Consider the following 16,299-nt stretch of genomic DNA (forward strand, 5'->3'; position numbering starts at 1 on the left):
GGTATTGTATCCTTTTATAATTTCATAACACATTTAATTGGATCTGATCTATTAAAAACAAAACACAATCCAATGCAGTATTCTCTGAAAGCAGACAGTGGAATTCACAGAAGTAACACATGTAATCTATATTTTCCTTTAATCTATATTTCTTTTCCTTCCCACAAAAAGAAAATGCAGATTTTAGTGTAGATGTTATTCAGAGAATTTTTGATACAGAACAAAACTATTTGTCATTTAAATGTTAAAACCAAAATGTATTACTTTAATTCATGTAAGGAAAAAGAAGGAATCTCAATCACATTGAGCAAATGATAATACTTGGATACATATGACATCATATACATGGAGTATTTGAATAAATAAGAAAAGAAAATGGTAGTATTGTGAAATGCATGTGGACATAGTGATAACAAAAGTAACACATCAATGTTTATTAAGAAAAATAAAATGCATTTATTATACATTACAAAAAATCATTGATGACACAAGAATGAACTTATGAGTAGATGATCCTAGAGACTGACGCATCAGAAATTATTGAGCAGCAGTAAAGGAAGGAAGATTATCAAAGTGTGTCATGAAACGAGGAGATTGATCCAATAGATTTTAAAAACTTGTTTATATCATGCCTGTCAATGCTGCTGACATCGGATGTTCTTGCTTTGACAACAGATGGAAATATAGCCATCTTTTCTCTATCACTTTTAGACTTCGTTGATGCTGAGAGGGGGAATGTGGATGAGAGTCCAGCTAGTCATAACAATAATAACTCAACCTAAGGTTATTAGGTCCAGAGTTATTAGGTCCAGAAATTTGGCAGGCAGGAGAGATGGGGAGAAAGCCCGCACCTCAAATTAATTGGGGAATGTGATTTATGACAGTTAATTGGAGGAGGGAATTGTGCCAGGGGAGGGGAATTCAGTTTTTGGCTTCAACTATGTAGTGCCAATACTTTGTTTCTCGAATAAAAGATTATTTAAGAAAAACAATGCCTCGAAGTTCTTTTGAAGAGATTCATCTGTCGAACCCTGACAATGCCATTGTTAAGACAGTTAACAGTGATTTGATGGCAACTACTTAATTTACTGCAATAAAAGCAACAAAGGATATTATGGCAATTTAAGGAAATTTTTTTATTGCTTAAAGTTTTCAAGATGCTAATCCCTTTCACCAGATGCATGCAGTACACAATATTTCAGAAGGAAGTATTACATATTCATTAATTTAGGATGAACAAGGGAAATATTAGCTCATAATGTAATGCAGTATAGGAACTGCAGGCAATGAAAATAGACAGTCATTAATAAATCAGTGGTTGATCATGATGAATATATTCTTAATAAGTTGTTTTAGAAGATTTTCCTTAATATTCAACCAAAATCTTTCTTTCTGACAGTTAAATCCATTTTTCCTCCCCTACATTTTGGAACAAGAGATCCCACATTCTTCTGTAATGTTATTTCACATACATCTCCCTCCTACACCATTCTTCTCTTCTTAAGGCTAAACATTGCCAATCATTCAATGTCTTTTCACAGGATTTAGTTTCTGGCATTCTAGTCATTCTTGTTGCTTTTTGCTCTATTACAGTGATGGCGAACCTTTTAGAGACCAAGTGCCCAAAAACTACCTCACCCCTGCACTGCCTCACCCCTGCCCCGCCCCCCCCACCCGCAAGGCCACCCATCGCCACGGCCCACTGTAGATTGCCCAGGCAGCCCAGCAACACCATGGTGGCCACGCCCTCCACCCATGCCTCCCATCAACTTTTTGCGACAGTGCACAAAGGCAGAGTCTTGTCCCCACTGCCCAGCTGCCATGTCCTTGGCTGCGCTGTTCGAAGCGAGCTGTGCCTGGGGGCGACTCTCCTCCAGGGGGGCTGCTGGTGTGGAGGGGGCCACGGGGGAGGCAAGGCTGGGGCAACGGCACGTGTGCCCACAGAGAGGGCTCCGAGTGCCATCTCTGGCACTCGTGCCATAGGTTTGCCAACACTGCTCTATTAGTTCAAATTTGTTTGAACTCTCCTTAAAGTGTGGTGCTCTGAACCGGACTCAAGGGACCTGCTCAATATAGAATAATGCAACACTATTACTTTTCATTATTAAAAACTACTTAAAAGCTTCTCTTCAGGCAGCCAAAAATTTCATTTGCCTTTTCGTAGTCACATCACCCTTCTGATTACATTAAATCGATAATCAACTACTATTCCAAGATTTTTCTCACCAGTACTAATTTGTGGAGAATTATCCTCCATCTTTCACCTATGCATTTGATTTCTGTTTTCTAAGTGAAAGATTTTGCATTTCATTCTGTGGGGTTTCATTCTGTTATTTTCAGCTCACTGTGGAAAAATATATAAAGTGAATACTGAACTATAACCGGATATGCATGAGAGTTTGTTTGATGACTCTGAGCAGAAATGATTGTATATTGGTATTGTCTGCTATATTCTAAAGTTTAAAGCAAGCAAATATTCACAATCAATCGATTGACAAGATCTTGAGAGATTTCACACAAGAATAAATCTTGCAAAATCTGACTAAAGTATCTCATGAATTCTGGGATTTGTTAGTTTATTAGACATCATCAAAAGAAGACATATAGAATATAGAACAAGAGTTGGAAGGGACCTTGGAAGTCTTCTAGTCTTCATCCATGTTTACTGTATTGCAGCCCACCTTCCCAAGTGAGATGCCAGAATAACTTTCTCAAGGTACATTTTGTGCATTTGGGAGAAAATTCTTCAGAAAGTCTTATAATTCCTTTTGGTATTCTTCACTATCTGTACCACCATCTGTACCTCAATACCTCTAAAATGAGGTATTGAAGCACTGTTTCAATAATCCAGCTTGCTTATGGTCATGAGTACTCCTCCTTTATCCACTTTATCAAGAGAATATATTGTTTTTGATATTCTAGATGGCTCAATCTTTTGCAAGCTTAAGAGGCATGAGGTAATAATGCCGTTTGCTAAATAACTGTCTGAATATGACAGAATTTTATATAAAACGGAGCAAATGCAAGTGGCAATGCCACCTGGGGGAATTTTGAACTAATTTTTATCCCATTAACAGATTTTTTTATTTTTAGTAGCTTTGTGGAAAACAAGAATCAGGAAAAACAGCTGGTTTTGAGATGAACACGTGCGTTAGAATAACTTCTGGTTAGGAATAACTTAAGAAAGCAATCAGACGGAGGTGACTCTGAGAATATTTCCAAGCCCAGCAATCAGCATCATCCCACATCTTGGATATTCCCGGGGTTGAACCGAATCTGAAATCTGTATGACCCCCTTGATTGTAGTGTTACTATAGAGTTTGAGAATCATGATCCGCATGCCTGAAGACGAAGCTTCCTCCTTTGAATAGAGCAACACGCACTTAAACTTGAGGTGCAAATAAGCGCGCTCTTCCTATGAAAAATCTGAAAAAAAAAATGAACAGAAATTTAGTCGAGCTATAAATGGACAATCTCATTTCTCTGGAGGGAAAAAAAGGAAAGGACGTTCTTGCAACTGATAATGCAATGCAAAATAGTTGTGTGGGTGTGCGTTAGTGCGTGCGTTTTGCTTTTAAATAAATGAAAACTGCTGCCACTTTCAGTGGCTCCGATGAGGCTGAGGACATCAGCCCCCTTTTGCCGGCGGAACCTGCGGTTTATTTTCCTGTTTATATGGAAAGGTGAAAGCCGAGCAGGAAACGCAGTTCCAATTCGATGCATAACACCGTTTAAGTTGCAGCAGAGGCGACGCGTACTTCAACTTTCAACCTTCCGAAGCGCCTTCTGTTTCACTGGGAGTAAAAGCAAACGCAAGTGCACGGGAGCGATGGAAACTACGAACGCATTCATTCACCTTACTGCAACTTCGTATTGCTGCCTGCAGGAGGAAGTGGCGGAGACACGTTGGCGCCCAGGTTGAGTCCTCTTCCCTGTTTCCTATGGTTAATTCTCTGTTGGGCAACATGAAACATGGCGTCCAAACTCACTCCGGAAGTTGAGCACTGCGGGTTGGTTCTACACGCCAGTAGTCTATGCCTCCGCTCACGTTGCTTTCATCCCCCGTGGTGGAGAACACTGAGCGGCGCCGAACGCGCGCGAACGTTTTCGCGCGCCGCTTCCACCGGCTCTACGCTTGCGGAGCGCCTGACGCGCGCGTCCTGAGCCGCAAGCGAAGCGCGCGCCCGTCGCTTTTAGCCGCCTTGGTTCGTTCGGCGCTAAAGGCTTTAATTAGGAAGGAGACGCAACATGGCGATCGTACCCGGGCAGGTGCTGCGGGTCGCCATTCTCCTCTCCTATTTTTCCATCCTGTGCAATTACAAGGCCATTGACATGCCAGCGCACCAGACCTATGGAGGCAGCTGGAAATTTCTGACGTTCATTAACCTGGTAAGTAACCTTTCCCGCCACTGCCTTCTCTTCCTCGCGATATGAGGATGTGATCCCATGTCCCGGGCAAGGAGAGGGGCTGCGCTCCCCGTTCAAGGCTTCCTTTGCGCTCCCCGGGGACGAGGCTTCCTTTGCGTGGAAGAATTGGTGACGGGCAGCGCTTAAGAGGAGGTGCTGTGAAGGAAGACCTTGTTCATTCGCACCATCGTTTTTAAAGAAAGAAGAAAGGCATCTCGGTCGCAACGGGTGTCATCTGAAGATGTCTGTTCATTAACTACGCAAATGGTCAGTGCTAGGGAAGAGAGTGAAATATATTAGGATTATTGGCTACCCCCACATTTAGCAATAGCGATACAAGGCACTTTTCCAAAAATGATATCCGTACGGAGAAAAAGAATTACAGGTAGCTACTGAGAGGATAGCAACCCCAATGAATGACATTATTGTACATTATATTGTTTCCCAAGCAACGTGCTTTTCCAAGAAGCAGTTTTTCAGTTTAAAAAGGTTGGCTAGTTTCTTTTCTTTAGAATTGCCACATATTTTGTGAATATACAAAACATCACTTACATTCTAACTATGCTTGATTATTATCGGTTCACAATAATGCTAATTCACAGTTACCAGTTCTTTAGCTGGTATTGGCCTTCTTACAGTACATATCAATTCTTGCCAAGGACCTAGAATGTTGTAATGGCTTAATATATATGTGAATCCAAGCAACTTGGCCTTTTGCAATTGACAGTGGAAACTTGCTTCATTGTGAAAGTTTTCTAAGTGCTGGCCAAGAATTTTTTTTTTTATTGAAAATTTTCTAAATTTTACAAGACAAATCCCCTCCCCAAACCCCCCCCACCCTCCCATACTCTCCCCCAGCTCCCCAAACCTCCCTAACCCTCCCCCGGCCCTCCCAGAGTTGATTACAGGCTTATCCAAAATGTTTCAAAAAAAAGAAAAGAAAAAGTTAAAACACATATAAATCCTAAACAAATCTAAATACCTTAAATTAAACAAATTATCTTCTCTAAAAAAAAAATTATCCATCATTCCATATAAACTCCTTCCAAAACACAATTTTAAACACTACTTTCTTTGAACATCTATACCTACAATATAAAATCTAATATAAATCATAAACAAATCTGAATACATTTAGTTAAACAAGTTATATTCCCTCCAAAACACAAATTTAAACATTACTTAATAATAATAATTAAGAAAAACCCAAACACTAAACACATTGTAGTACACTTCAAACCTTTTGATATCATACTGATATTATCATTCTTTATAAACTCCCTCCAAAACACAAATTTAAACATTACTTAAGACTTAAAACATTAAAATTCCCTTATACACAGTTAAATCTTTATCAATAACAAATTCCATCCACAATAAACACATTAAACATTTAAATCTTCACCAATAACAAATTCCATCCACGAGAAACACAGTCCTTATCAGTCTCAATTGTCCATTTTCATTCTCCATCCCATCAGTCTCAATTTCCATTTTCCATCTTTATCAATCTCTAATTTTCATTCTCCGTCCTTATCCTTATCAAGCTCGAGAGAAATGCTTTGAGATCTGCATTTAAAGATTGCTCCAAAGTTCCTAAATCTCCCAACGACTCAGAAGCCAATACATGTGAGGATTCCTTAAACTCCTTATTCTGTTGGTCTTTACAATTATATGTTGCACGAGTTGTCCTCTGCCCCTTCCTCTCAGCTTGTTGAAACCCCTCAAGCTGAAATTTCCCATTTGCCATTTCTTCAGACAACAATTCCACGCTTGAAGATTGCTCCAGAGGCTTTATAAGTCTTGCTTCTCCCACAGATTCAGAAACTACTAGATGTGAGGCCTTAGCCTTCTTCTGTTGCTGCTTTTCTTTACAGTTATGTGCTACACAAGTTATCTTCTGCTCCTCAATCTGAACTTGTTGAGGCCTCTCAAGCAAAGGTTTCTTTTCTTCCAAGGCCTTAAACTTAATAGATGGCGATGAACATACCCCCAGGACCGAAGTATAAAAATCTTTTGCTTGAGAAACAGTATTAAGTCTATAACATATCCCCAGGTAATTCACCACCATTCCAATCGGAACATCCCATCTGAACGAAATTCGTCTCTTTTTAAGTTCATCTGCTAAAAAAGCAAACTCCTTTCTTCTTCTTAAAATTTTAGATGGGATCTCCTTTAAGATTATGACGTCTTGTGAAGCAATTTGAAATCTCTTCTTATAAAAAGCTTGTATAATTTCATTGCGTAGAGATCTTTTCCCAAAGTAAATTACCACATCTCTTGGCAAGTTCTTTTGCACTGCCACCACAGAATTTACTCTAAATAATTTTTCAATTTCACTAAGTATTTCCTCTTTTTCTTTATTCAAAATCACAGCAAAGTCCTTTGCAACCATCTCTTTCAGATCTCCTTGCAAAGACTCTCCCAAGCCTCTAATTCTTAAAGCATATTCCATTTGTCCATATTGAAGCGTAAGAATCTCATTTTCCATTTCTTTTTCCATACTTTCAATTTTTTCCTCCATTAATTCCAGTTTTTCAGCTACCTCTTCCACACGAGAATTCAAATTTTCAAGAACAGAAGCAACTCCTTTTAAAGCCAAAACTATATCTTGTCTCAAAATCTTATTATTTTCCTCTAAAATCTTTTTCACTTCAACCCTAATTTGAATTATAACATTTCCCATCATATCTTGCAAATCCTTCACAATTGTTGGCTGGACCACGGAGGAGGGTGGAACTATTGATTTAGGAGCTGTGGAAGTCCTTGGATGCTTTGGAGCCATCTTAAAAAAAAACAAAACTTTACTCCTTCTTGAAAATTACAAAAATTCCTTCAAAAGAGAATCATAACTCCCTCAAAGGGAGTAAAAAGTAAAAGGAGAGAATATAAGCATGAAAATAAATCTTTAAACTTAAAATGCATATAAAGTCAAAGAAAGCAAAAAGTAAATCCTCTAATCAACTCTGTCCGCTTCTAAAAAAAACTCACCAGATCCCTTTAAACGCGGAGGTGGTTGCAACGGCTTGTTTTGTCCCTAGGGACAAAAGCAGCTGGGAAGCGGAGACAGTCTGAACTCCGTGGGAGCACTCCTCTCAGCCCCCCCAAAAAACCTTGGGGGTGCAAGAGAGTGGCTCTACCACTATTCAGACAACCCTCTTCCCCCCCTTGAACCGCTGAACAGCTGATGTCCGCTGTTCATAGCGATTCATTACACTTACCTAGGAGGACGGCTACAAAGTAGCCGCCATCGCCCGCGCAGATCCACCGGAAGTCCAAGAATTTTTTTTGTTATGGCACACAGCATACCAATTTATTATTAGCCGAAGCTTTCTCCTAGTAGGAAGACATAAAACTATTATTCCAGCAACACTAAAGTACTTGAAATAATATTATATTGCCATAGTTAGCTCTTTCCATTCTGGAGGAACTATCTGAAGTTTTAAAGAATCTTGCCTCGTTTTGTAGTCTAAAAGCTGACTCTGGGTTGCCTGCAACTGCCCATACCTGTCGCTGCATATTACATTGCAAAGGGATTGTTGGGTAAGTGTTGGTTGCAGATAGCTTCAGATGGGCTAATGCAAACACCTCCCAAATCCCAACTGAAGGTGGGCATCTTGCATGCTGATAGGTTGACTTCGACTTCCTGTTTTGTGCTTTGCAATTTGGGTGCCTCCTAGTCAGAACATTACATTTTCAGAAATAGAATTAGAATAGAATAGAGCTGGAAGGGACTTTGGAGATCTTCTAGTTCAGCCCCCTGCTCAAGCAGGAGAACCTATATAATTTCAGACAAGTGACTGTCTAGCCCAGACATGTCAAACTCACGATGTCACGTGGTCTAGCCTCTTCTTAAAAACCTCCAATGATGAAGCACCCACAATTTCTGAAGGCAAGCTGTTCCACTGGTTAATTGTTCTCACTATTAGGAGGTTTCTTCTTAATTCCAGGTTGCTTCTCTCTTTGGTCAGTTTCCAACCATTGTTTCTTGTTCTGCCCTCTGATGCTTTGGAGAATAATTTGACCCGCTCTTCTTTGTGTCAGCCCCTCAAATACTGGAATACTGCTATCATGTCACCCCTATTCTTTTCTTTAGACTAGCCAAACCCAAGGCCTGCAGCCATTCTTCATATGTTTTAGTCTCCAGGCCTTTGATGATTTTAATTGGTCTTCTCTGAACTTTTTCCAAAGTGTCAACATCTTTTTTGTAGTATGGTGACAGAAATTGGTTGCAGTATTCCAGGTGTGGTTTTACTAGTGTTTTATACTAGTGTTTTATAAAGCAGTGCTAATACTTTGTGTGATCTTGATTTGTTTATAGAACCCAGGATTATATTAGATTTTTTGCCTGCTGCTGCATACTACTGGCTCATATTCAAGTGATCATCCACTAGGACTCCAAAGTCCCTCTCACAGTTACTGCTTTTGAGCCAGGTCTCGCTAATCTGTACTTATACCTTTGATTTTTCCTGCCTAAGTGTAAAAACTTGCTTTTCTTCACATTAAAATTCATTTTGTTCGATAGGGCCCATTGTGCTTTTTGAATCCTGAGCTTGTCTTCTGGGGGGTTGGCTATTCCTGCCAGTTTAGTGTCATCTGCAAATTAGATGAGTTATGAAGATATTAAAGAGTATTGGGCCTAAGATGGAGCCTTGTGCCTACTTCTGTCCATGTGGATGTAGTATCATTGAGGACTACTTGTTGAGTATCATTTGTCAGCCAGCTACAAATCCATCTGGTGGTAATGTTGTCTATCCCGCCTTTTTCTAGCTTACTAGGCAGCAGGTTGTGGTCTACTGTGTCAAATGCCTTACTGAAATCTAAGTATACTATGCCCATAGCATTTCATTGGTCTACTAATTTAGTCACTTTAACAAAGAACGAAATAAGATTGGTTTGGCATGATCTGGTTTTAACAAACCTGTGCTGGCTACTGGTTATAACTTTGTTTGCTTCTAGTTGTTTGCAGATCTATTTTTTGATTATCTTTTCCAGGATCTTCGCAGGTATTGATGTTAGACTGATTGGTCTTAGTTTCCTGGGTCAATTTTTTCCCCTTTTCTTGAAGATGGGAACCACATCAGCTTTTTTCCAATCCTCAGGTACTTCCCTGGTGCTCCAGGATTTTTGAAAGATATGATGCAATGGTTCTGAGATAACATCTGCCAGTTCCTTCAGAACTTTGGGATGTAATCTGTCAGGTCCCGGAGATTTATATCCATCAAGGTTGGATAGGTGTTCTCTTACCATTTTCTTGCTTATTTTAATTTTTCTTTCTAGTTTGTCTTTTGCAGTAGTTTTGGTACGTTGGGCTATACTTTCTTTTTGTGTGAAGACCGATGCAAATAATGAGTTAAGCAGCTCTGTTTTCTCCCTACTGCCTGTTATTTCCTTGCCATCTTCTCTCTTTAGTGGACCTATAGTTTCCTTGACTTTTTCTTGTTATTACTATGTTGAAAGAAACTTTTTAAATTGTCCTTGATTTTTGTTGCAAGTCTTTATTCATTCTGAGCCTTTGCTTTCCTGACTTCATCTTTGCATGTTCTGGCTGTCCGCTGATAATCAGCCTTAGTTATGCGTCTCTCTTTACATTTTTTTACTTGTCCTTTTTGTCTTTCAGTTTATCAGAGAGATCTTCGTGCAGTCTTCTTTTCAATTATTTGAGGCTGGACTCTCTTGCTGAGAAAGTGATCCATGTTAAATTGTGTTAAATTGTTTAGAAAAAAGGGGAAAAATAACTACATTTCATAAAGATAACTTTTTGCTTTCTCAATAGGTGACAGCACATTTTTGACCTAGCTAAGTAGGATCAAGACTAGCTGGTACTTAGGTGACCTGCAGACAGTATCAGACCTGTGGGGTAGGCAGGAAAGACAAAAATACATCCCAGTAGAAAGTTATGGCAAATCACTTCCAAATCGTTATTAAGAAAATTGTATGAATCTCTCAATGAAGTCATAGGGAGTCAAGCTCAGATCAGAGGAGACTTTATTGTAACTTATTTTTAATATTCTAACAATACATTGGTAGCCTTCATAAATGATTGGGGCAGAAAACAAATATATGATGAAGGAAGCATCAGACTGAGCTTTTCCTGTAGAGTTTAATGTCTAGTAAATTGTATTCTTTGGTAGAATAATGGTTTCCCAACAGGATAAATCAATTTTACATACTTGCTCGAAGAAGTGTAAATTGTAGTGTGCAAATCTGCAACTTACGAGCAATCTTCTAATTTGATAGCACTCTTCCTTTCATCATAACCAAATTATAATTTTACAGTTTTATTTTTAGCGGATCTTCATACCTCCAGAGCTTTAATAATTTGTAAAATTGATAAATCTCCACTGGCATTTTGCTAAACACAATATTTAAGTCTTTCTAGCTAAGAAAGAAGGCAACTGAGGGAATACAGTAAATTGCATAAAATTACGCATGCTGTAGATAAGTGAACTGAGGAATTTTCTGTATTTTGCACATATAGGGCAATTTACCACTAATAAAAGGAAATAATTAGAGTTAAGGAAAAGGCTATCCAGTATCAAACCTACCATGCTTACATTCCACTTGCTAGAAGCAATATTGGGATATTATCTTACTCATCCCCAAATGACCGTTATGTACAGTAACATAAATTAAAATAATAGACTGTACTTATTAGGAAGCAAAAACCATTGAAAATGAAAATGAATGGAAATGAGTTTGGCTAGGTTTGACTTATTTTGGATGATTTCAGAGGCTCATAGAATATGCATGAAAAAAACCAAATTGTCCCTTTTTCTCTTACATATTGCATTACAAAGATACTCTGATATGATACATTTATACTTTGATACAGAAATGAACAAGCATTATGTTAATATCAGTTTTGTCTCTCTAGGAATAGGGACTCTAAATCTACAGAGTTTTAGAGACATCAACCATCTATGCATTTTGATGTTGCACATTGGGTTTGCATAATTATGCATCATAATATACTATTCAGTTATTTGGCTTTGTGCTGTTTCTCCAGCATGGAAGGAATGTAGAATCCATGAATGGGTTTTAGAAGTCCTCTAGCCCAATTAGACCAATCAATCAAAGTTGCCACGCCCCTGCAGGACTGGACCATGCCCCAGTTTCTTTTTGGTCTTAGCCTTGAAGAGACGTGGTACTTTGGCTCCCAGAATAGTTTTAGGGGGACAGGTAGTATTTTTATTTATCTATTCTTGGATTCTTCATTCCCTTTGCCAGCTAGCCAGCACTGGGCTCAGCATTGCCTTAGCTTGCAAATAAGCTGTGGTTTTTGCTTTCCATTTGCTTTCGGCAGCAATTCTTTCCGCTGATCAGCTGATTGTCGCGATCGCCGCTTTCTGCGCAGTGCGACGATCGGACTCACCTGGTCACAACATTTCCAGATTTCTGGTTGTTTTTGCTGTTTTTACACAGAATACTTAGATCTTGCCCTTTGCCTTCCCTCATGGACCATCGCGGGCGCCATTTTGAGGCTCGCTGCGTGTTCGTTTTCTTTTTGCCAGTTCTTTTTCACTGTTTGCGTGGGCAATTAGGGAAATTACAATTCTTCTCAATAAAAGTTTTAACCGGTGAGGGACAATATCCTGGACTTCTGGGGGTATAGGGGCTCCTATATCTCTCACTGTGTTTCAGGTTCTTCTTCTTTGTCTCTGCTCTCGTGGGCGCCATTTTAGGCCACCACATGGCTGACAAGGGATTTTTTTTTCTGAACTCATTCTTCTCTGCATCGTGCAGGCTTATTACACATTCATTGATCTTTTTTATTAGCAGGCTCTCTTGGAATACACAGTGTTAAGCACCTCCACATCTTTGCCTGTTAAGTTTGTCTTATCTGTTAAACTACAACCAAATTGGGCTGTTTCTTTCCTTGCCTGTTCCGCTGTCTGCATCTAGTGGCCTGGCAATTGCTGTCCTAGCCACCACTAAGTGAGACATGAGGGTCCCCATTAAATAATAATAATAATAATAAATCAGTTGTTTATGATAACAAATAACCAAGGACAGTAAACAATTGGAAAGAGAAGTTTGAAGAGAGTTAAGGGTTTTTATCATTTTGTTCATTGTATAATTAGTAAACTTAAATAGATTATGTTTAATATGTTTGCATAATCCTGTATTTTGCTCTGGGAAGTCGGGTGGGGGGATGGGGATGGGGGGGTGGATGGGTTAAAGTTTAAGTAGTTCAGATAAAGTAGAAATAGTCTTATTGTATATAATATTAATGTTTTAATTTTGAGAGAGGAACTGCTCGGGCATTTCCCCTGGACCGCATCAAGAGGGAGAAGAAGTAGGTGAAAAGTAAGTAGGAAGGTTGAGGTGAAGGAGGAGAGGGGGTGAGTGAAGAAAGAGAGGGAAAGAAGTAAGTTGGTTTGAGGTGGGATGCGGTTTGGGGGAAAATGGGCGGGCAAGACTGAATGTGGTGTGTATTAATTTGTTTTATTTTTTATCTGAAGTATTTGTAAGATTGTTATGTATTGTAAAGTTGAAAATAAAATTTTTTACAAAAAAAACAATTGGAAAGAGAGAGGACAGCTCCCTGGGTGACGCGCACAATCCACTGCACAGTGTGACTCCATGCTTAACGGCGGGCTGGACTTCACAGACCCTCGTGTAGGTCTGTACCTAGCCTCATCTCCTGCAGACCAGGACAGCTTCAGTGATCTGCTGGAAAATTCCTGTTTTTTATTCACCATGGCAGATAACACCGTTTCACAGGCTTCCACTTACAGTGGAAATAGGAAACACAAGTTGCCCAACCAAGAAGCGGCCGCGAAGATCAAGGCCAAGACTAAACGGACCTCCAAAGCGGCCGAAAAGCAGGCTGGTAGCAGACACAGGGCGCTGGAAAGGCAATTTTCCAAGGCCCAACAATGTGCAGCGGAGATCCCACCAGCCTCAACCTCCCCCCCTCTTACATCCACAGAGGGCCCATGCTCTTCATCCTTTGCATGGCTTGGTCCCCTGAACAAGCTTTAGAGCACGGTTCTTCATTGGGGTTCGGCCGGGATCACCTTTCTTTCTTTGAACAGGATCTCAGAGTGCAGATTCAAGATCCAATACTGGGAACTGAACTCATATCTCCCTCAGTCGCTTGTGGAGCCCCGGGGAACTTCCCCCTTATGGGCCCATTCCAGGTTCCGTCTGCGTCATTCACACCTACGGCGGCGGGTCTCCGGTCCTCAGAACAACCATCATTCACTCTTCAGCTCCAGGCCATGATTTTGCAGGCGGTTGCTCAAGCCATGGCGGCTTCAGCGAGGGCCCCACCAGTTCCGGAGCTGTCAAACCCTCCTCCATCCACGGGGACTGCACGGGCCGGGGATTATGAGTTCCCGGATCCAGCCTTGCAGCAGTATTTGGGTGGCAGCGTGGTACCTGAATATTCTGAACAGGCCCTCAAAGAGGGTCTGTGGTCAGATGATGAGGACACTCACACGGAGGCCACTCCCTTGGTCGGCGTGTTCAATCCTACCCTTTTCCCTTCGCTCTTGCGCAAGGCCTGCACCACTGGAAAGATCGAACTGGTGAGATCCCAAGCATCTGATCAGGATTCTGGCCAGAGTTCTGATCCGCTGTTTTCGGAACCAGTCACCAAGAACCAGCAGATCCCTTGCCCTCCCATGTTTTTGAAATCCGTTCAGGATCAATTGAGATCCCCTGGCACCTTCTCGGTCCTTGGGGGAATAGACCGCAAACTTGTAGATACGGTCTCTACCCTCAATGACGCGCTGGAAGTTCAGGGGGTAGACGAGTCTCTTTCTCCCATTTTGTCAGACTCCAAGATCCCTGGGGATATGTCTGAGGCTCTGAAGGCCGAGGACAAAAAATCCGAGGTTTCCTTCCATAGAACACACCAGACCTTGGTGTGGGCGATAAGAGCTTCCACACTGAACTCCTTTTTCACCAGGATTTCACTGCTGTGGCTTCGCGAACTTCAGTCCAGGATCTCTCCAGACGAGGTAAGAATGCATCAGGACGTCACGAAATTATGGGCAGCAGTAGAATACATGGCGGATGTGTCTCTGCAGTCGGCCAGGTTCTCGGCCCATGCCATAGCCTCTAACGTCGCCGCACGTAGGTTGTTCTGGCTTAAGAACTGGCGTACCGATACCAGGCATAAATGGAGGGTGGCTGCTGCCCTATATAAGAGTGGCCGTCTCTTTGGGGAGGCCCTCACTCCTTACCTGGTGGAAAACAGAGAAAAGAAGAGAGTACTCTCTCATCTTTCCAAAAGAACAAGTAGATGTTTTAATCTATACAATCGCTGTCCCTCTTTTCGGGCAGGCTCAGACCAGGCTTCGGGGAACGGATCTCAGTTTTTTCCAGCAGGGCTGAATCGTTCTTCGAACCCGTCCGACTACAGAGACAGGCCCAAACCACGATTTCAGAACAAACGGCCCTTTCGTGGTAGGGGAGGTCGTTCCTTCCATAGGTCATAATGACTCAGAACGGACTCCTCCCATAAGCGGCAGACTGGGTTATTATTTCCACAAATGGGAAGACACCACTACGGACACTTGGGTTCTCACCACCATCAGGGACGGTCTATCCCTGGAGTTCTTCACACACACCCTCGGCGGTTTATCGCGTGTCCCCTGTCGCAAAATCCCGTAAAGCAGGGCCTCATGAAGGAGGCCATTCAACATCTAAATATAGAGGCCATAGAGCAGGTGCCTTTGGATCAATTGGGGCAGGGGTTCTACTCCATCCTCTTCGTGGTTCTGAAAGCTTCGGGGGGGGGTGGAGAGTGATTCTCGATCTCAAGGTTCTAAATTCGTACCTAATGTATCACAAATTCAAGATGCAGACTCTTCACTCCATCTTGGCCAGCATTCGTCAGGGGGATTTCCTGACGTCAATAGATCTTACAGAAGCATACCTTCATATTCCCATACATCCGAGTCACAGACAGTTTTTCAGATTCAGGTATTCCAACTATCATTACCAATACAAGGCCCTGCCATTCGGCTTATCATCGGCCCCCAGGGTATTTACCAAAGTCCTGGTGGTTCTAGCTGCACAGCTCAGGTTGGTGCCGGTCTGCGTTCAGTTTTACTTGGACAACATTCTAATCAAGTCGTCCTCGGCACTCAATGCTCGGTCGGACGTGGCTCTAACAATCAAGATGCTCCAGGATCATGGTTTTTTGATCAACTCTCAAAAGAGCCACTTGACTCCAGTCAACCGACTGTTACATTTAGGTGCAGTAATAGATATCAATCTGTGCCACGTTTTCTTATCTCAGGAACGTCAAGTCACCATACGCACTCTGATCCTCAAGGTGCGCAAGGAAAAACGGGTGACCCTAGTCCTGCTCTTGCAGCTGTTGGGGAAACTGATTTCATGCATTGCCATAGTGCCTTGTGCCAGACTCCATACGAGACAGCTCCAGTGGTTTCTGCTTCCCTGCCAGAGGCGAGGCATAGCCTGCTTTCCCCAGAGGGTACGGGTCCCAGCACAGACGCTCACATCCCTTCTCTGGTGGCTATTCCCGGCTCTGTTTAAGGGATCCCTTTTCAGGAAACCGGTCTGAGTAACCTTGACCACAGACGCCAGCCTATTCAGATGGGGGGCACACCTCCAATTTCAATTCGCCCAGGGTCAGTGGTACCAGCGGGACCTCAAACAGAACATCAGCTGGCTAGAACTCAGAGCTATACACCTGGCACTTCGCCATTTCCGCAAAACAATTGCGGGTTGTCACATGTTGGTCTTGACGGACAACGTGGCGGCAAAAGCCCATGTAAACAGGCAGGGCGGAACTCAATCTTGGGCTCTGATGTCCGAAAGCCAACTATTAGGATCATGGGCGAAGCGGAATCTTCTTTCCCTAAAGGCGGAGCATATCTCAGGGGAGGCGAACTGACAGGCGGATTACCT

General features: G+C 41.8%; 1 protein-coding gene and 1 long non-coding RNA gene across 5 annotated transcripts in view; one reads left to right on the forward strand and one right to left on the reverse strand.

The window, feature by feature from the left end:
• Positions 1 to 1,117: 1,117 nt before the first annotated feature.
• LOC120309515 lies at positions 1,118 to 3,996 on the reverse strand. Its single transcript, XR_005557106.1, has 2 exons — positions 3,857 to 3,996; positions 1,118 to 3,426 (listed from the first exon to the last, which is right to left on the reverse strand). It is a non-coding gene; the product is annotated as an uncharacterized LOC120309515 (long non-coding RNA).
• The window catches only part of AIG1 (androgen induced 1), a 97,440-nt gene continuing 85,024 nt past the window's right edge, over positions 3,884 to 16,299 (forward strand). The window contains exon 1 of one of the 4 annotated variants that reach the window (XM_039346823.1): positions 3,884 to 4,389. In XM_039346823.1, coding sequence (XP_039202757.1) covers positions 4,249 to 4,389 — 141 coding nt within the window. In that variant the 5' untranslated portion in view covers positions 3,884 to 4,248. The remainder of the gene's footprint in view (positions 4,390 to 16,299) is intronic. The other 3 variants (XM_039346824.1, XR_005557105.1, XM_039346821.1) reach the window with 3 other exon arrangements.

Source organism: Crotalus tigris, unplaced genomic scaffold (assembly GCF_016545835.1).
Source record: "Crotalus tigris isolate CLP2741 ecotype Arizona unplaced genomic scaffold, ASM1654583v1 scf7180000018030.5226217, whole genome shotgun sequence".
Taxonomy (NCBI): domain Eukaryota; kingdom Metazoa; phylum Chordata; class Lepidosauria; order Squamata; family Viperidae; genus Crotalus; species Crotalus tigris.